We start from the raw sequence: 20,228 nt of genomic DNA on the forward strand, positions 1-20,228 counted from the left end.
GTCTTTCCTCTTTTTTACTGAATCCCCGTAGTTATGCTACAATAAGCCTAGGCTGATGGGTTTCTTCTTCAGTCATCTTTTTTCACTCATATGTTTACACATCACTCTGCATTTAATCATTAGTTATGATTAAATGCTTTTCAGCTTGTGTGTTAGAACTTCGCTCTCCTCCACGGCTGACAGACCAACAACAAGAGCAAGAGTGGCCCACAGACCATCTGACTGTGGAAGGTGTCGTGCGACGTTCCTGTACCAAAGACGTAACCTAACACCACTAACTGCATGTCTTTGGACTGTAGGAGGAAGCTGAAGTACCCATAGAGAACTCACCTATACACGGGAGAACACGCAAACTCCACACAGAAAACACCCCCAAAACTTTATTCTGTTCATCTGAACGTAGCGTCCCACATAGAAAAGCCCCAAACAGGTGGTGGAGAGAAAGAAAGTAGAAATAATGTGTGTGTGCGTGTGTGTGTGTGTAGATATCAGATGTAAGGGAATTAAGGGCAGGAGCATTAGAGGTAGATTCAAACTGTTGTACCATGATGTAGATAGGAAGAGATTAGGGGTATTCTTGAAGGAAGAGTATAGATTGCACATTAACTTATAATTAGATAATCAATATGATTTTGTTTATATATCATCATATATCTTTTATCAAATCTATATGTGCTTTTAAGCTGCAATCATTACAGAATATTTGACACTGGGATCATTTTTTATTGAAATACAAGGTTGTTTTTTTCCATTATTTTCATGTTATCAGTGATAAAACTAAGTAGAAACCAAAACAGTCAAATAATATATTTTATGTAGTCAAAATCATGTACCAGAGATTTTAGCCAAATAAGACTGATTTTTTTTCCTGTACATTTTCCTGATTCACTTTCTGTGGAAAGAATTCAATTAAAACACATAAAGCATTAAAGCATTAAGAAAAAAATGAACAAAAAGCAACCACATTTAGCTGTGCTTTTTAGAATGTTATTTTCTGTTAAATTAATAACTTTATATTACATGTTTTATATTATATTATATCATAAACAGCATACAATTTGAGAGATTAATCTAAAAAAAGAAAGTAATCTGTTAATAAAGTACAACTGATAATTACATTTTCATTTAATGAGCTCAAATTCTACATATCAACAGATCTCACTGATAATAAAAAGACAGCAGCATTCTGGGGGGTGAGTGTAGAGACACAGGGGGCAGGCAGAGAGGGCAGACTAAGCCAAGCGCACACTGAAGTGAGTGGTGGCCTGAGGCCTTTTGGGGCCTTGTGAGCCATCAGAGCTTACTCACGCTAAACCAGGAATGAAGCAGCTTAACTTCAGCCAGGAAACACTGCCCTCTATTCTGTGTACCTCTCAGTAGGCAGCCTTCCCTCTATGTCCAGTCCAAAAATGCCAAAACATAGAGGGGTCGGTTGTGTTTTGCTATTGCTTGTGTGACTTGCTTTGTCACACAAGCCCTTCCTAAATGGTTATAGTCATATTGTTGTAAGTTCCCTTTGTTTGTTTGTTTTTTGTTTTTTTTTTTAAAGTAGGCAAAATACAATACCAGCCAATTAATTAGGTATGTCGCACAAGCAGCAATTTGGACCTTCGTTTGCTTTTCTTCAGACTTAATTCTTTCTACTATAGATTCAACAAAGTCCTGGTAACATTCCTAACCCGGAGATTTTGGTTCATATTAACATCACTAACTGGCTGCACATCCATGACGTAAATCTTCTGTTCGAACACAGCCCAAAGCTGGATCCAGATCTGGTGACTGATGCCACTTCAGTACAGTGAACTAATGATCATGCATCATCATGTATTATTCTGCTGAAAACATCCATCAAAAGATGGGTGCAATGTGGACGTGTCATGGTTCCAAAACTCATGGATGTGAATGACTTCAACTTTCCAAAAATAAGATACTTAAATACACTGGATTCTATATATACAGTATACATAGTCTTCTTTGGTAGTAGTAGGGTCATATACAGTGCCGCTAAGCCATTTTTTCCCAAAATAAATAAATAAACAAAAGGAGGATTCAAGATTGGCACATTCTCAAAGGAACAGCATTGCTAATATTTGTATTTAAATCATTCTGATATTTAAATGTATTAACCTTTCAATTAGATTGTAATGAATTTTAAGACAGAAATTATTTACAAAGACGTTACTCAATCGAAATTACATTTTTTAAAATATCATATTATTGCTTGGTTCTATTCTTATTATGCTCCACGTTGTTCGTGAATCATTCCTTCCATCAAAAAGGTCTTTCATTAGAAATCATCATGCTCTCTTGACAGGTTGATTGGCTTGCGTGTGTTTTCAGTTTACATGATCCAGAAGACTCATATCACTGTAGCAGCGATTTTACTTTCAGTGAGGCATGTTGACGCTTTTAGCTTCCCTGCATCGGTTGTGACTCAATCAATAAACTGATCTAAGGTCAGTTTTCTGTAAAATATTACTGACATGATTGGAGTAAAATTAATAATGAAACAGATCCAAAATCTAGTCTATATAATTTCACTCTGAACTACAGTCCAAAAACAGTCCAACTTTATTCTAACCTTATTTATTTTTTCCATACATGTTAAAAAAGATAAGTTGAATTACATTTGGTTTAATTAAATGGATTTTAAGATTTTACAGTGTGATGAGAAAAGGGGGTCCTAACAGGGTGGGGTGTAATGAGTTTTTGTCCAGAAAATGGTTAGAAAGTGATCTAAAGGAGCCTAATTGTAGGTGGTGAGCAGGTGAAATGGATTTTGTGTCCCAGCACATCTCAGCATGTCTCTGTGTCTGTCACATCAATATTCTACCAACCCTCAATTACACATCAGCTGTCAACTCCTCCTCCTGCCCACTCCCTCAACACACACAGACATATACACACCACTTCCCCCACCCACATAATCTCCCCTGCACTCTTGACTGTTACTGCTAGAGAGGAAAATAATTAGTGAAAAATTTAGACAATATGTGTCACTCCTTCTCATCTTCTTTTCTGTCAAATCTCAACTATTTGCCCCTCACCCCTCATTTTGAACTCCTATTTTTGAAAAATGCAAAGATGGACGGATGGATGAAAGATGATCATCACTCAGATCTCCTGTTAGATGTGACCTTTGCAGGCTGAGTGACCAAAGATATGAGAGTCATTACCAGTCGTTATCCCTTTGTGTGTCTGTCGCAGCCCTGCTGAGGGGAGAATAGCTCTGTCATTTAGGGTACTGGGTTCAACTGGAGGGTTAGGACCTCTATGTAGTCACAGGATAATTTTTTTCTGAGTCACAGCATGCTTGTGTGTGTGTGTGCACATGTGTCTGTGTTTTCTTTTATAGTTTTTATAACCATATTATCAGTGTTTTGACAATACTCAAGGTTGTTTGAGTGTGTACGTATTTACTTATTTTATTAAATCATAAACGTATATATATGACATCGGAGTGCCATTTGGACTGAAGAAGTGTAGTTGGATCACAACAAAGAGAAGGAAGGTAGTCAGAACTTGTGGGATTGTACTCCAGAAGGCAATACTGCAGAAACTGACAGCTACATGGGAATCCCACAGCCAAATGGGAACCATGAAGAGGCCGCTAGGAAAGCCGCTACCACCAAATAGCTGCAGAGAGTGAGGCAAGTGCTGAATGGGAAGAACAAGATCCAGGCAATCAACACCTAAGCCCTGCCAGTCGTCAGACACCCTGCTGGGATAATCAACTGCCCAACGGAGGAGGTACAAACCACTGACATCTAGACAAGGAAGCTTACCTTACCATGCATGGAGGGTTTCACCCCAAATCCAACACCCTGAGACTGTACGCTAAGAGGAAGGAAGGAGGCAGGGGAGTAGTGAGTGTAAGAACCACTGTCCAGGATGAAACAACAAAGATCCCCAAGTACATCAAGAAACGGGAAAATGGCCACAACTGATAGTGAACAGCTCAGGCAGCAGAAATCACAGAAAGAAGAGAAGCAAGAAAAAGAACCATCATGGATGAACAGGCTCATGCATGGCATGCCCCGCTGGCGGATAGAAGTGGCGGATACCAAGAAATCCTACCAGTGGCTGGACAGAGCTGGACTGAAAGATAGCACAGAGGGACTTATCATGGCAGCACAGGCAAACGTTTTAAGCACAAGATCCATAGAGACACACCAGGAAAAATCCCAGTACAGGCTGTGAAAAGATGCTGCTGAATGACTCGAGCAGATCTCAGGAAAAACATGTGAAATCACTGTACAGAAGACCACAATCCTAGGAACAGCAAAGATAGTGCACAGGACCGTCAAGCTCCGAGGCCTCTGGTAGAAGGCCTGCGCTTAAAGGATAAAGACCGCCATGCAGGGAGAGTGCAAAATTATTAGATATGTGTAAGTAAGTACATGTATATACATTTTGTATAGGATTCAAAAATAGTTTACTAACGGCAGCAGAACGGACACATGCATATTGCAGTGGTTGGGTGTTGACAGCAGCAGGGATTCAGTGAAGTATAACACTCTAATGGGCGGAGCCAAACGTAAACAAACATGGGACAAGATCATTGGCCATACACTACGTTTTTCAACTGTATGCTTTCTTGTGAATACAGTCGAATCCTTAACCAAGTTACACTGTGGCAAAAGATATAGTTTTGAAAAACATGGTGAGCTCTAAACTGAAATTCAAGCAGGAGGCATGTTGCTGTTGACTGTGTGCAGCACGTAATTCTTCTGATCTAAAATATACTGCTTAAATAGTCTATTTAAGATGTTGTTTACCAGTGGCACCATAGCAACATCTTGTGATGGGACCACAAAAAAGGTCTGTTAGTTTCTGTGCTGTCTGATGCACTTGAAAAGAATTGGTTATGCTCAGCACCATCATGCCAGGGGTGTCAAACTCCAGGCCGCGAGGGCCGGTGTCCTGCAGGTTTTAGATATCACCCCAGGTCAAAACACCTGAATCAAATGATTAGTTCATTGCCAGGCCTCTGGAGAACTTCAAGACATGTTGAGGAGGTAATTTAGCCATTTCAATCAGCTGTGTTGGATCACAGACACATCTAAAACCTGCAGAACACCGGCCCTCGAGGCCTGGAGTTTGACATCTGTGACCTATGGTGATTTCCTTCTTGAGTTATAGCATTCACACAATCGTTAGAAAACCTCTGTCCTTGAGTTCGAGTTCGCAAGTTTCAAACTCATCCAAGATTTTTAGTATGCACCTAATGGTACCAATTTTTAAAAAAAAATCCTACATAATCTTGTTCTCGGGTTACTGTATTCACAAATTTGGTTGGCCATACCGCCCACCTCGCCACCAGGGATGGATGACAATCAGGTTTTTACAGCTGAAGGGTGAAAACGTTGCAGTGAAACAGCACAATTAAGTAAAATACAACTGTATACTGCACAATATTTCAGATGATCTTTCCATCTTGCATTTTTGGAATCCAAATACTGTTTAAGGCAATACATATATACATCACCACAACAAACAAACAAAACAAAAACCAGGGTTTTTTCTTTAATTGTTTATCTGTTTCATAACTAATTTGTGGTAGCATGAATGGCTGTGAGAGAGGTCATAATAACCAGGAAAAGCTGGCTATCAAGAACACAATGGAATTACATTTTCCATAGATTTTCAACTGTATGGAAATACAGTTAAAATTCAAAATCCATGCCCCCTTTCACATTTTCCAAAGCTATCCAGTGCTCCAGATTGAAGTCTTTGCTGGGTTGATTCTGGATCCCGGGCCGCATGTTTGACACCCCTGCTGTTGGAGTAGGCATAGTTTTATCAAAGTCTACCCTGAAGAGAAAACTTTAAGAGAAAATATTTTCTCCACAAGGTAAGAACCAGTGATTTTTATTATCTCGTCTCTTTCCATCACTCACCCTGAACCTGCTCTTGTCAGAGGTCTCTTCCTATTAAAAGGGAGTTCTTTCTTCAAGATCTGCCTGCTCGGATTGTTGTGGTCCTTGCTATAATATTGTAGTATTGTATAATATTGTTTAGTGTCGATTTCTCCAATTACATTTGAGATACCAAAAACAGGGGATTCCAAAATAAAGGTTTGTGGATAATGCAATACATTTAAGAGCTGAGAGTCTCAGCTTTAAGCCAGTATTGATCATATAATTGACTGGTGCACACTTGAAAGGAAAATGTCAATACTAATGATTATAAGAAAGGCTCAGCGTCAGAGTTGGAAATTATAAGAAAAAAGTATTAATATTACTGACATTTTTGAGCTTTTTCATTAGTTGACCACGTCACATACACACTGAGAGAACAGGTATCACAGCAGACAATTGCTCCTTTGTGCCGTCCTTCCTCAGTTTCCTTTTCACCTTCATCTTGCTGTTTCCTCTGTGGCTCCTCCTCCAGTTCCTCCACAGTGACACTGAATACTCCTCCACAGCGACAGGAGTGTGTATATAGACCCTGATCTGAAAGAACATACTTTCAAAATTAGAGATGGAAGAAATTTACCAGCTGTAACCAAGTACATCTGGGACAGTACTCGTGAAAATATACAGACAGAGCATGAAATGGTAAATAAAAATTGAGAAAACAAAAATAGTGCTGAGCCTGAGTTCTTGTAATTTTTTAAAGTGGTATTAAGTAAGAGTCCTTTCTGTAGGTCATTCAAAGTTTTCATTTGGACATTTTTAGTCCACTTATTGTAGCTAATTATTTTCAGGGAACTTTGTTGTTGTTACAGTCGCTGACCTCTAGGGGCTCTCCCCATGTGAGAGAGCTTTTGCTCCTCCTATGCTCCAGGTCTGCCTCATAATCAGCAGCTGAGATGTTTTGCAGCTCGTCAGCCACCGTATCTCAAAATGCCGCGCCTTCTTTCCTTCCCTTTTCTCTGGGCTGTGAGCTGCAGTGGTTTGGGCAGCAGGTTGTAGCGGTGTCAATTTATGAAACTTGGTGTAACATTGGTTTTTAATATTTGTGAGTAAAGGTGTCCCTTTACAGAGACAATTGTGAACCACAGTGAAAGCATGTAGTTGTTTTCTGCCATTTTGTTTCAACCATTTTTCTCATGTTTTGTGGCAAGACGTGGAGCACAGTCATTGTATTTTGTTTTCTTATAGATAGAGTGGTCTTACTTTGTTTTTTAGCTAGACTGGGCTGTTCTGTTTGTCGTTTTGGCCTTGGAGACCCTGACACTAGGGGTGCAACAATACTCGTATCGATATTGAACCGTTCGATACAGTGCTTTCGGTTCGGTACGCATATGTATCGAACAATACAAAATTTTTAATTTATTTTATCAACTTTTCTTCTGACGATGCTGTCTGTGTTGAGCGCTCAGTGGATCTGCATTTGACTACTTTGCCTAGGCTGCACTGTCGAGTGCAGATCCACTGAGCGCAGCGCAAGCTAGCAAGACAGAAGCTAAGCTCATTGCAACATGGCAACATGGACCTCCCCCACCCTCATTCAGATCTGGCGTTTGGAACTATTTTGGTCTTCATGTGACGTATGACCCTGAAGGTAAGCGCGTCATGGACTAAAGTAAAAAAGTATGTCGGATGTGCCACGCAATGCTCAATTACATTGGTGGGAACTAGTGCGTTAGCGCAGTTTGCTCGCTAACGTGTTGGCTGTCCAGCCCCACGCACGGGGCGATCCGCGGTAACTCGTTAACGGAGATTTACCACGTTATGGCGTTAACGTCATTTGAACAAGATTAACGCTGACAGCACTAGTGGGAACACAACGAATATGACTGCACATTTACTCCGACATCATCCTAGTGCAAAGACAAAAACAACAAGCACGCATGCTACAAACTTTATCCGAGTCATTTAGACAGCCGTTAGCACATGATTCTCCTTATGGGGACCTGATATGTTTAATATGCTGCTGAGAATATAGCCCAGAAGAAGCGGATAGTATAGCTTTTATTTTGGAAAGAGACATTTCTCTCTTTTCCAAAGATGAGTGATTTCTCGATCAGATATTTTTTTATTACTTTGTTTTTTCAGCAACATTACATTTAAAAACTGTACTTTTGAGTTAAAATATATATTTATAATTTTAATAAATGACAAATTAAAAAGGCATGAACATTTTTTTGTATCGAAAAAATATCAAACCGTGACACCAAAGTATTGAACCAAACCAAACTGTGAATTTTGTGTATCGTTGCACCCCTACCTGACACAGAGCTTCCCTGTGTTTTATTTGGGCCTAATTGGTTCGTTTGGAATTGTGAAATAAACAGTGTTTTAACGACGTCGACTTTGTGGCAGTTAATAATTACCCCCACCCCAGATAATACTTTGTTTTTAAGTGGGGTGTAACAGTTGTCATTTACCACTAATCTATGAATAAGTCAAAAAAAAAAAACCCACCCAACTCAAGTGATGAGAACGCCTTGTGTCGATACAGACAACAAACAATTTAGCAAAAACTTAATTTTAAATTGCAGCTTTAGGCACTTTGTTACCAGCAGCTTGTAAAAAAAGAAAACAAAACATTATTTTCTTTCCAGTTTCTTTAGTAGAATCTAGTTAAAAAAGGCCAAAGATGACACAGTTTCACAGGCATAAGATAGTATTTTTGCACTATGGTGGTTCATAAAGGTAAACACACAATTTACTTTAAATGGACAGATTTTTGTATAGAGCATTTCTACGCTACATGAGCACTCAAAGAGCTTTACTTGCACCTGCCACTCTAAATATGGTTTCCGGGGGAATGTTTAGTGTACATAATGTGTCATTACCATCATCCCAGGTCATGTCATCCACATAGACTGTAGAATCTATTGGCCAATCCTGTTTCAGTGTCCATGCTGCAGAAGTGACAATGCATCATTATTAGTAGCTGCAGTTATAGAAAAAACAAGCAATATTATTTAACATTTGCTGTTAAAGTTATTGTGTCAGAGTCTGCTCTCAAAATGTAAATCAAAATGTACTAAAAATGTAAATCATTCTGAACTTTACAGTCTTTTTTCCTACTTAACCCCCAGAAAAGTTGTATTCATTCAGATAACATCTTATATAGGGTTTTTACAAGTCAAGTGCATTGGGATAGACGATAGTAAACACTACAATAGTGCAAATGACTGTAGGGTGGATAAATGAACTGAGTGACATACTGATAATGGAAGGATGGACAGACGGGTGAAAAGATAGATGTTCACACTTACTTTTTCTTTGTTTTTACAATTCACTGAGAAAACAGTCATTATCAAGTTATGCAGTTTGACAGTGATAATGACTCTGAACCATGCATAATTAGTGCTAAACTTTGATTAGCTTTTAATTAGCGTAATACTGTGTGAAGAATAATTGCTGCTATACTAGTCCGAATTTAAAATAGGATAAAGAATGAAGGAGAGACGAGTGCTTTCAGGAACATACGCATAAAACACACCAGAGGTAAACAAATATCTTATTTCTTACAGTTTTGAAACCATCTATGGATATTTTATTTTTAACAAACCTTTGCCACACAGTGACTGCAGATGGCAGTGAATCCATACTCACCACGTGAGTAAGTTAACACCTTGGCTAAGCTATAGCCAGACTGATACGACTTATTTTAAAATAAAATCACTTAAGTGAAAATTACGTCTAATCATGGGTTCCCTATTTGAGTAGCTTCCGGGGCCCAAAGCAGAGGTGGAGAACTTGATGGAGCTGTGTGGTGTGAGCTTGTGTGTGGCAGGTGAAAAGCTGCCCAGAGCTTCATCCACAGCGTCTTTATCCCGTCGTCCTTCTCTCACCCCAAATTGGTCGTGTTAGATGGCCGCCCCTCCCTGAGCCTGGTTCTGCTGGAGGTTTCTTCCTGTTAAAGGGAGTTTTTCCTTCCCACTGCCTCCAAAGCGCTTGCTCATATGATTGTTGGGGTTTTCTCTGACTTTCTGTATTATTGTAGAGTCTTTCCCCCTACAATACAAAGTGCCTTGAGGTGACTGTTGTTGTGATTTGGCACAATATAAATAAAACTGAATTGAACTTGTCAAAAGGACAAAAACTATTATACATAAACATTCAGGCATCCCATAACGTTATGTGCATTGGGTCCTTGTGTCATAAACCCATTCAGTTTACCACTTGTATGATGTGCTTTCTGTCTAACATACACATTAACAGTCTGATGGATGCATCAGAGAGCAACTTGTCTAATTCCCAGGGATATTTGGATTGTAGGCTGGAGTAGCCACACACAGAAGCACCAACCTACTGATTAGGAGATGACCTGTTCTACGTCCTGAGCTACAGCCAACCCATAAATCCCAATGTCACTGGACACTTCATAACTAGGGCTGCCACAAACGATTATTTTGATAGTCGACTAGTCACCGATTATTTTTGCGATTAGTCGACTAATCAGATCATCATCCATTGGACGTAAAACGAACAGCTTATTGCACCAGCAGCATCTGCTCTTATATAACTATCATTAGCTTACAGCTGGTATGTTTAAGGTATGTGCTAACTAAAAATAAAGACAAGATGACAGTTTATTAAATTTTAATGAAATCTGCAGATTGTTTCGGTGGAGTTTAATAAACTCAGCCGTCTGCTCCTTGCTATCTAAAATATAACAGGACACCGGAGTATATTCTCGAGCATCTCACACTTATGATAATCAGCTGTCTGCTTGATGTTTATTCAGCTGTGTAAAAACTATAACTTTGATCTCAGCCAAACTGATTTACTCAGGAACAAATAAAATACTGAAAAAAGCCAAACAATAACATTTTTAAGTTATCTAAGTGACTTATATATCATGTTTAACCTAAGTAGCGAAAGACGGCGGTGGGTTTGAAAACGATTTGCCAGGAGTCCGGTGTTCTCACGGCTCTAGTGAGCCTTGCCCCCGGCTAGCTATCGAGCTGGTGGGTAACAGACGTCTCAGAAAACGTCGGCGCGCTTTTGAAAATATGTGGTGTCCTGATAAACTGAGCAGATATTTGAAGTTTACACAGATAAATTCTTGCCTGAAAATATGTTAAACGTTTATTTTGTGACCCAGAAAGAATAATAAGAGTAACATTAAAACTAGCTAGCTGCTGCCATTGTTGGAAACTGAGCTGGTCACTTGCCCCTCCCTTCCTTCCCTCCCCATCTCCAGCTGCCTCCCTCTTCCCGCTCCACCACAACCACCCACACATGCAGGACCTTGGAGTAGGGGTATGTCACCAGGGTACAGAGGAGACTCGGGCCACTTCGGAGGTGGGGTGCCCCCGGCCTCTCGGCCTGGGGCTCGGTCACTCAGGCACGGCTGGCTGCCGGCGGAGCTCACGGGCGCGTCACTGCAACTCCCCCTGGCTTCTGCTCCGTGGCTGCTGAGTGAGCCCTCATCTGGGACTCTCCTCAGCTCTTTCCGGGACAGTGGCGCAGCTGCCCCTCTGTTGGTCTTCCTTGGTCTCTTGTGTTCTGGGGGCCTCTGGATGTCTGGAGTTTTGATCTCCTCCATACCTGCTTCATGCCCTGGAGGACGGGGCTGTGGCCCCCCCACACCCTCTAGCAGATCATTACATGAAGGAACCTTTTAAAAAAAAAAAAAAAAAAAAAACAAGCGCGTCCATGCTCACAGGTGTACACACGGGTGATCACACCCACAAACTACACCCTTTTTGGCTCCTACCTCAAAGCACACTGTGTTCTGTTGATCTTATGTGCTGCACAATAATGTTTAATATTTAGTATTTACTGTCATATTCCCATATATCATTGTGATGTTGTTTATTCTATTACTCTTGTTCTCTTCTGCTTGTTTTCTTTTTTCTTTCTCAGCAGGTGATCCAGGTGATCGATATATGCATTTTTTTTTTCTGCCCATTCTGTTGGTTTTTGTTTTTTGCCCTTCTCCCCCGTCCCTCTTCTCAGCTGTTTCTCTTTCCCTCTTTCTTTCTCCCCTTCTTTCCCCCAGTCAAGTCTGTCCCGTATTCAGTAAGTGAAAATAAAATAAACAATAAAAGGTGAATCAAATGGACCATTACGGCAAGGCTGGGATGGTCAGTTTGGTAAAGTAAATCCGTTGGGCATCTTTCTTTGCCTTTAGACAACAATTCTGATGGCAAAAGAGCCAAACGGGACAGGCGCAAAATAAATTAAAAAAAAAAAAAAAAAAAGGAAACTGAGCTGGGCCGCGCTATGAATTCTGGGATAGGTTGGGCCATGAAGTATGCACCCGACCCATCCTTCAAATCTGGGGAAATGAAGGGCGCATTTGTCGGAGTCTTTGAATTTGGACAGTCTTCATGGTGTCGCTGTAACGTAATCGGCCTACAAATGTGGCCACAGGACGATGCGGCCCCTGAATTTGGACACAGCTACGATACCGGACACAGCTTCTTCTTCTTCGTAGTTTAATGGCAGCTGGCATCCTTGTACATGCAGTGCTGCCATCTTCTGTTTCAGTCCGTTATTACACTCGGAAATCCTACTACTTATTCCTGCATCTTTTGGGATCTTACAAAGCTTCAAACGACGTGTCGATAATTTTGATAGTCGACGTAATCGTGACTAGTCGACTAATCGTGGCAGCCCTACTTCATACATCATTACTTTCAGAGCCAGCATATTTAAATGACAGTATTCATATTTGGTACTTGTGTATAAATATTGTATATTTTGAAGTACTGGTACTTTATTCCATCCATAATATTTGTCAAACATATCCAGCCTGCTGAAAGAGATTCCTTTTCTGCTCCAGGACTGAGGTTAGAGCAAATTTTGGTGGACTGTGCATTCACTGTACTCTGCTGCTGGTAAATAAACCCAGGTTATTAATAATGTCTGGTGAGCTGTAGCATTTCGCTGATATACTGCATTCATGCTGAACATTCAGGTTCAAATTTTAAAAAAGATGATTGAGTTCGGAAAGTTGGGGCGAAAACCAGGGAAAAAAGTCTGAATTTTCAAGATTAAAGTTTTACATTTCTTTAAAAAAAACAAAACAAAGCAAAAAAAACATAGGAAAACTGTGTTTTCCCATCAAACAACAACACGAGATGTAAAGAGAAGATATGCATTTTCACGTTTTTGTGCCAGTCTTGGTCAGTGAAAAATAAAACTACATCAACATAAGTAATACAAAACATTTTTTCCCGTCAAAGAAAACCATCACGAACCTTATCAGTAAATAAAGTAAATGAAGCACAATTTAAAGTCCCACCTCTTCTTTGCAAGTCATATTGTGTCCTAGTGGTTTGGTCACTAAGGACCCTCCATGCAGCGTCAACTTCTAGAAACTTCTTCACACCAGACTCTGCTTCGGAAGAACAATCCCCTCCAAGACGGTCTGGGTGGTACTGCAGATTTGTGCACACACAAACAAACGTATATTCAGACACCTGGGGCCCGTTCTTCGTACGTCGCTTACTACATCCAAGATCAAATCATCGCGCTAACTCTGAGCTCGCTATTCCGGTTCCCCGAACACACCTGTTGTTGACGATTAGTATAGCTGGATGAAGTAATGTGAGATCACTGGGTGGCCCAACAGGGGCTACGCATCGATAGTAGAAACATTGATCGGCAACCCTTTGATTGGTCGGCGAAAATGTCGAAGGAGCGCGCTCGGTATTCTTCGGCAGCAGAGCAAGAACTCTTGAGTGAGGGATTTCAGGAGTTTCAGAGTCTAATTAAAACGCAAGGGAACACTGCAAAGGCTGCAAAAGCAAGGAGAGAGGGCTGGCAGAAAGTTGCTGACAAATTAAACTCGTAAGTAATTTAATAATAACAATAATAATGGAGTGGATCTATATAGCGCTCTTCAAGGCACCCAAAGCGTTTTACAATGCCACTATTCAGTCACTCTCACATTCACACACTGGTAGCTGTCACAGCTGCCCTGGGACAGAAGCCAGGCTGCCATATCGCGCCATCGGCCCCTCTGGCCAACACCAGTAGGTGGTAGGGTAGATTTATCATATCACACTATATTATCCAATATTATATTACATTATATTATATTACATTATGTTATATTATATCCCCTTTCACATTAGAGCCACAACAGGACCCACTAGAACATGGGAACAAGTAAAAGTGAAATATAAGAATATTCGATAGAATGGTAATATTTATCACTTATATTGCTTGTCGTCTCTTGGACAGAGACCCTGAAATAATCTGTTTGTTTGTTTATAACAGCAACCAAGAAAAGGGGCAGCGCAAAAAAAGACAGGTGGTGGTCCTGCACCCCCTCGTCAACAAGTTGGTTAAGTGAATAATACCCTCACGGGAAAATCGATATCTCTCTATGAGCACACTGTCGCGCTGAGCTAAAGGATCCTGTCTGTCCCGCAATATACGCTGAATTCTGAGGACTCTCCTTATCAATCTTGCACCTTCCGCAATGGGTGGCTCGCGTATACGGACAGGACATGGCTGCAACAGGCTTCCCAAATCCACCTTCGCTTTTATAGCCGTGGTCTCTCATCTTGATTACACGAAGTAAATTGCAATTGCTACTCTGAAATCTGAATTACATCTGTAATAATCACATGTAATAGAATGTTAATAGTACATTTCCCTTTTTTAGGAAATGACCTGTATGTATCTGTGTGACATCAATAAAAGGATCAAGTGCTGCATTATCTTTAGTTGCATTGATGTTATTTATTTATGGTGAAACAGTGGTAAAATATCGCTGTTGCTTTCGTATACATGAAGCGGAAATACCTGAGTGGCCGCGATCTAATCCTGTTTACATAAAGTAAACCTGCTCCCGAGCAGGGCTGCGAATCAAACTACCTTGTGATAGGTCGATGTCTGCTCTACCACCCGAGCTACAGCTTATTATTGATACTAGATACATCCATTAGAATGTATGTAACAGAGAAATACACAGAAATTAGTTAGACAGCACAGTCTCATCTGGGCACCTTTTGGCACCTAAGGCAGTCAAATGTGGGTCAGTTGGCTTAAAAGTCTTGGCCAACAATTTTTTAATAGCTTTACACACTTGTCGCTAATAGCTATCCTCCAGCTAAATATCTGTGCGCCATTTAACAAAACTGATGACAGCATTTTATTGCTAGCTTCTCTTCATGCAAACAAAATCCTTCCATGCACAAATGACAGTCATGGAGTTCCACATGTGCTGGGGCTGATCCCTTATCCACCTCCTCTTAAGATATGTCATTAGAAAAAAACTGCATATGCTTCCACTGCATTACTTATCAGGTGTAAATGCAGTGGTGAGAATGAATACAAACGCCACATTTAATACAATCTTATCATGATGACAATGCAATGATCAGATGCTTTCCAAATGGTATGAGGTGGTGGCTCAAAACAGGACGACCTTTCTGTTTTCAAACAAAAGGAACTGGCTGCTAGTAACAAAGTGTGTAAAGATAACATCTAAAGTGGATTTGTTCCCAAATTGTTTATGTATAGACATAACACTGGTTCATCACTGAGTTAAGAGCCTTTTTATGCTTAAAAAATACACAGGTAAGTTGCCTAAGCCAAAAAAAAAAAAAAAATCTGGTCAGCTCCAGGGACTGAAATGAGGGAAAAGGCACACAATGTGGACAACAAAATGGAAATACATGAGGGTAGACCGCTTTTGCATGCATATAGGTAGTATGGGTCTATAGACAGATGGAACAAATAGAGAATGGATTTACCTGTAAGGCCAGCTGCTGGTACCTGTGTCTGAGCTGCTGAACCGAGTCTGAGGGGTTTGCTCCCAGGACAGCATACAGATCCTTCTCTATTGTTTGGTTCATTCTTGCGTAAGTGCGATGCTGACATCAGACAATTGCATTCACCATCATAAGGAGAGTCTTTTGCAAATATGTGAACTGTTTTTAGGACCTTTAGCAGTCAGCTCAGTAAAATGTGCTCACTTAGAAATGTCAAATCAAACCGCAACCTTTGAACGGGTTACAGTTATTCCACACTGCCGCAGGACGAACTGCAACAAAACGAGAGCTCTTCGTTTGAAATTATTAGTAATTACAGTGGGTAATCTCGGTTAACTTGCACAAACACAGTGTGGTACACACATGACAGGCAGTTATTCAGTGTGAACCTGCGGGCTCAGAGGTGTGCCGGGGTCAAGAAAGACGCGAGCTTCACGACAAAGTAACGCTTAGATAAGTTTAACAGACGAAATGTGGTCGACGAAGGCGCTTATGGTTTCACATTTTCTATATTTCCCAGAGACCTACATTTAAAGGACTGAACATACCTCTAACACACGAGACAACATAGCGTTCTACGCTGTTATGAGTCCCCTTAAAAACAGCCCGTGTATTTATGGTCCGCCTGCTTGAGTTCCGCTAGGAAAATGAAATACAGAACACTTCGAGTACCGTTTTGTACTCAGACTAGTGCACAACAGTGCTAGTGGCACCCATTAAAATAAAACTACTTTTGTACAAGATGTAATAAACATACGGAAGAGGATTGGGGCCACTGGGGAAAAAAGTGGGCACGTCTTTTTTTCATTTCCAGATGAAAAAAAAACGTGCCCACCCAGTGGCTCTAATCCTTCTCCGTAGCAACGTATTTGGTTAACGAACTTTATCAGGAAATAAAATTTACATTTTATTTTATTTTTACATTAATAGAACAATAACGACGAAGAACATTTTAAAAACAAAAAGCACAAGATAAAATAAACAAACAAATTTACGCTCGCTCCTGATTTAGCTTGAAATGAATAAACTTAGAATAATGGGTCCTACATCGTGTGCCAAAGCCCCTTACTCAATGACATCTGAAACTTACAAGATGAAAAACGTTTTAGTTATTTCTTTAATTTGTCAGTCCCCTGTACAACACAATCCTGTAGGCAGTGTGAGAGAGTGTCAAACACGTCTTTGTCTACAGATATGTCAACAAAAGGGAAAAGGCTCAGGTAAAAAAAACTAATACCATAGTGTATGATTTGATACTGATGTGTATAGAAAGACTTTTTTTATTATATTATATTGTGAAGTAGATAGATAATCTGGAAACCATCCCAGCTACCATAGGATGAGGATACCAACCAAATTCTGATTAACTTGGAGCATTTGGAGAATTTTCTTGGGAAAACAAGTGTGAACAACAGCTAATTCCCTTTATCCAGAGAACAACAGTAATTATTGCAGAACATGATTAGGGGCAAAATAAGGACAATATGGTTGCTATGTAAATAGAGAAAGTTGTTGAATAGTTGAACTCTGAAAATATCATGGAAGTGAAACAAGTGTTAGTGATTGTTTCAAACTGTGGTGCAAATAGATAAGATATTTTACTTTAAAGTATCGCAACAACCAATATAAAGTGTTGAATTCCATTGCCAAATGTCTGAGCAATCATCCAGCAAAGAGCAGCGCAGGACCACATGCTGGGAAATCTGTCCTGAAAATACAGACCAGAAGTGATCTGTTAATTGAAATGGGAACAGAAGTGATGAGGTGACATGATGACACCTTTATGATCTGATTTCCTGTCTGTCGCTCAGTCGTGGCTCTTAACGAGACCACAGAGGGAATGGGTGAAGAGGAGAGATCCTGGGTGAATGACATTGTTGTACAGTTAATTATGTCGTCCTTTTGGGTGAATTAAGGCTCAATTAGTGAAGTGACAAAGTATTCATTGTCAAACTGTGGCTGCCATCGTCACTTTATTAAATACCAAGGTCTGTACAGCCTCCTGTAGTGTCATCCAGCTGTCCTGAAATACGTCGTGTCTTTGTGAACCTTTTGGTCACACTTTGGTCAAAGGTGTTGATAAAATTCTGCTCTTAGTGGAAGTTTTTGTATGAGACTTTGTTATTATGGAAAAATGAAAAATATTCTAACATGTATAAGCAGGCTGTGTATAATATTAGACAGATGAAGCTGTTCAAAATAGAACAATTTTTTATATTCCCACCTATCATATAACACATTTTATACACAAAAAGATGAGTAGTGCATTATTATAGTGCATTTCAATGCACTATAATAATGCACTACTCATCTGCAAAGTCACCCGAGTCCAGATACAGGCCATATATGGCCTGTATCTGGACTCGGATACTCACCTATCACCTACCTGCCTGCCCTCCTGGAGTCCTTTGCTCTCTGGACTCAGTAACAGAAGTGGTTGGTTTTTCTGGCCCAAACACCCACAAAGCTTGCCTAGCTGCCTCCTCCTGAAATTTTCCCTCCTCAACTCACAAGTACACAATCCTCATATCTACAACATTCATGGATCTCTGGAAGCTTGGAATTAACTCTGCTCTCCTCTAACATAGTGCTATCCCTCCCATATACAGGTAACAATACCAGCAATGAAATTCTTAGGCCCCTCAATATTGTACAGAGAAGAGTAAAACTGCACATAAGTAACACTAAATAAAAATAAGATAAACTATATAAATAAAGGAAATATATCCTCCTCGATATTTCAGCAGCTCAGTTGGTTGATGGTTTGTGGGTAGAAACTGTCCCTGAAGAGTGTATGGCTGGGGTGGCTGGGATCAGACAGGGTCCTCTGGGCCTTCCTCCTACAGCGCTGTTTGTAAAGGTCTGGATGGATGGCAGTTCAGACCTGGTGATTCGTTGTGCTGATTTGACCACCCTCCATAGAGCTTTGTGGTCCAGAGCATTACAACTTCCTACCAGGTCATGATGTAGTCAGAAGGAATACTCTTGATGGTGCATCGACAGAAGTTGGCGAGTATTCTGCGGTCCATGCCAACCTCCTTAGCTGCCACAGAAGGAAGAACCGCTGTCTCGTTGCTTTTGTGATCACATTTGTGATGTCGGCAGCTCAGATCCTCACTTATGTTAATAACCAGCAACCTGAAGTATCTGACTCTCTCCACCTCTGTCCCCTCCATGTAAATGGGAGTATGCCCTGCAGTCTCCTGTAGTCCACAGGGAGCTCTTTGGTCTTTCTGACATCCAGACACCGTGATGTCAAGTCTCTCATCTCTGTTCTGTAAGTGGGCGTCGTGCTTCCTGCCAGTCGAAAACATCATACAGCTCATTCAGTGCCTTCATGGCTTTGCCATGGAGGGGAATATAAACAGTGGAACAGAACACAGTTTTAAACTCTCTAGGCAGATAAAATGGTCTGCATCTGATCATGAGGTGTTCAAGATTAGGAGAGCACCCTGATAAAACTGTTTGTACATCCACACACCACCACTTCTTAGTCATTATGCATACACCACCTCCCCTGCACTTACCAGAGACCTTTGTCCAGTCCTGGTGGTTAATGGAAAGACCCACAAGGACAAAAGCTGAGTCAGGAACTGAGGAATCAAGCCACGTCTCCGTAAAAATAAAGAAATTACAGTCTTTAACAATCCCAGTGCAAAGTCACCCTGGCCCACAGTTCATCCAGTTTGTTTTCCAAAGTTTGGACGTTAGCAAGAAGAATGCTGGTAATTGGGGAATGGTGTTGTCATTCTCTGGCTCATTTCCCCTTTTCCTCCAGGGAAGTTTCCACTCTGGTAAGGTAAGGCACCTCCATTCATTAAAAAGTATGTTGGTGTGGTCCCAGATTGTGAATGCTGTCAAATGTCTAAAAAGAGTTTGTCTGTCATAGATTATCAGTGCACTGCATGTTACAAAAAAACCTAGAAAATAGTGTTAAAAACACACAAAACATGCAAAATTGAGGTGGATGCCGAGCAACAGCAGCCATCCTCACTGCCGCAATCTTCTTTAGATCCCGAAGTGTAACAACATTTGGGAGAAATTTTAAAGTTTAAGAATTTCTTTAACATGGAAACAATATTTTGCATTTAAAAAAAGTTGATTTGTATATTTTTTAAAAATGCCATACTGCCACATACATAGTCAGCATGTGGGTACTGTTGGAATTAAATAATTCCATTAGTCAGTGATACAGCAGCGACAACAGGATTCTCAAAAACATCTTAATCTTTGCCACACATAAATATCCAGCTTCCAGTAGATGTTTTAGACAGAAATATTTTATTTGTTTCCCAGGCTGTCACAAATCATTTTTTTTACTAAAAAATAAATCAGCTCAGTGTTATTCAGGTTTCTCATTAAAGCATTACCAGCTATAACTATATGGGATTTATTTCAAACTTGTTCTTATTTAACTGTCTACTGTCTTGTAAAATGCACTGTATTTCAGCAAGAAAGGCAACTAAATGTAATAAACGTCAAGACAATGAGAGAAATTAAGTCTGGAGGGTTGTGACATAGATGATATTCTAGATATGTTAAGTTTTATGTGAGTCATGGTTTACAGAACGATAGGAAGAAGACCCAG

At 40.3% G+C, this 20,228-nt stretch overlaps 1 protein-coding gene across 2 annotated transcripts; it reads right to left on the reverse strand.

Annotated features, from left to right (window-relative positions):
• Positions 1-702: 702 nt before the first annotated feature.
• Positions 703-16,241, reverse strand: dnajc24 (DnaJ (Hsp40) homolog, subfamily C, member 24). Of its 2 annotated transcripts, none has more exons than XR_014893449.1 (5): positions 15,623-16,236; positions 13,159-13,294; positions 8,747-8,815; positions 4,318-6,455; positions 703-4,218 (listed from the first exon to the last, which is right to left on the reverse strand). XR_014893449.1 is itself a non-coding variant. In XM_085283154.1 (5 exons), the coding sequence occupies exons 1-5, from the start codon at positions 15,722-15,724 to the stop codon at positions 5,667-5,669; spliced, it is 627 nt and encodes a 208-aa protein (XP_085139280.1). In that variant the 5' UTR covers positions 15,725-16,241; the 3' UTR covers positions 703-5,666. The 2 variants fall into 2 exon arrangements, 1 of the variants encoding a protein (XP_085139280.1); XM_085283154.1 differs by having other exon boundaries at positions 703-5,779; positions 6,249-6,455; positions 15,623-16,241.
• Positions 16,242-20,228: the final 3,987 nt, after the last annotated feature.

This window comes from Mchenga conophoros, linkage group LG7 (genome assembly GCF_057382185.1).
Source record: "Mchenga conophoros isolate Kocher_MC1m ecotype Shallow Benthic linkage group LG7, M_conophoros_male_GT1.1, whole genome shotgun sequence".
NCBI classification, from domain to species: Eukaryota; Metazoa; Chordata; class Actinopteri; order Cichliformes; family Cichlidae; genus Mchenga; species Mchenga conophoros.

Excerpts from the sequence above, each read along its gene's own strand:
- dnajc24 (XM_085283154.1), bottom strand. The coding sequence starts at position 15,724 with ATGAACCAAACAATAGAGAAGGATCTGTATGCTGTCCTGGGAGCAAAC. Across the intron at positions 13,295-15,622 it reads ACCAGCAGCTGGCCTTACAG|TACCACCCAGACCGTCTTGG; the intron begins GTAAATCCATTC and ends ACAAATCTGCAG. Across the intron at positions 8,816-13,158 it reads ATATGACTTGCAAAGAAGAG|CATGGACACTGAAACAGGAT; the intron begins GTGGGACTTTAA and ends TCACTTCTGCAG.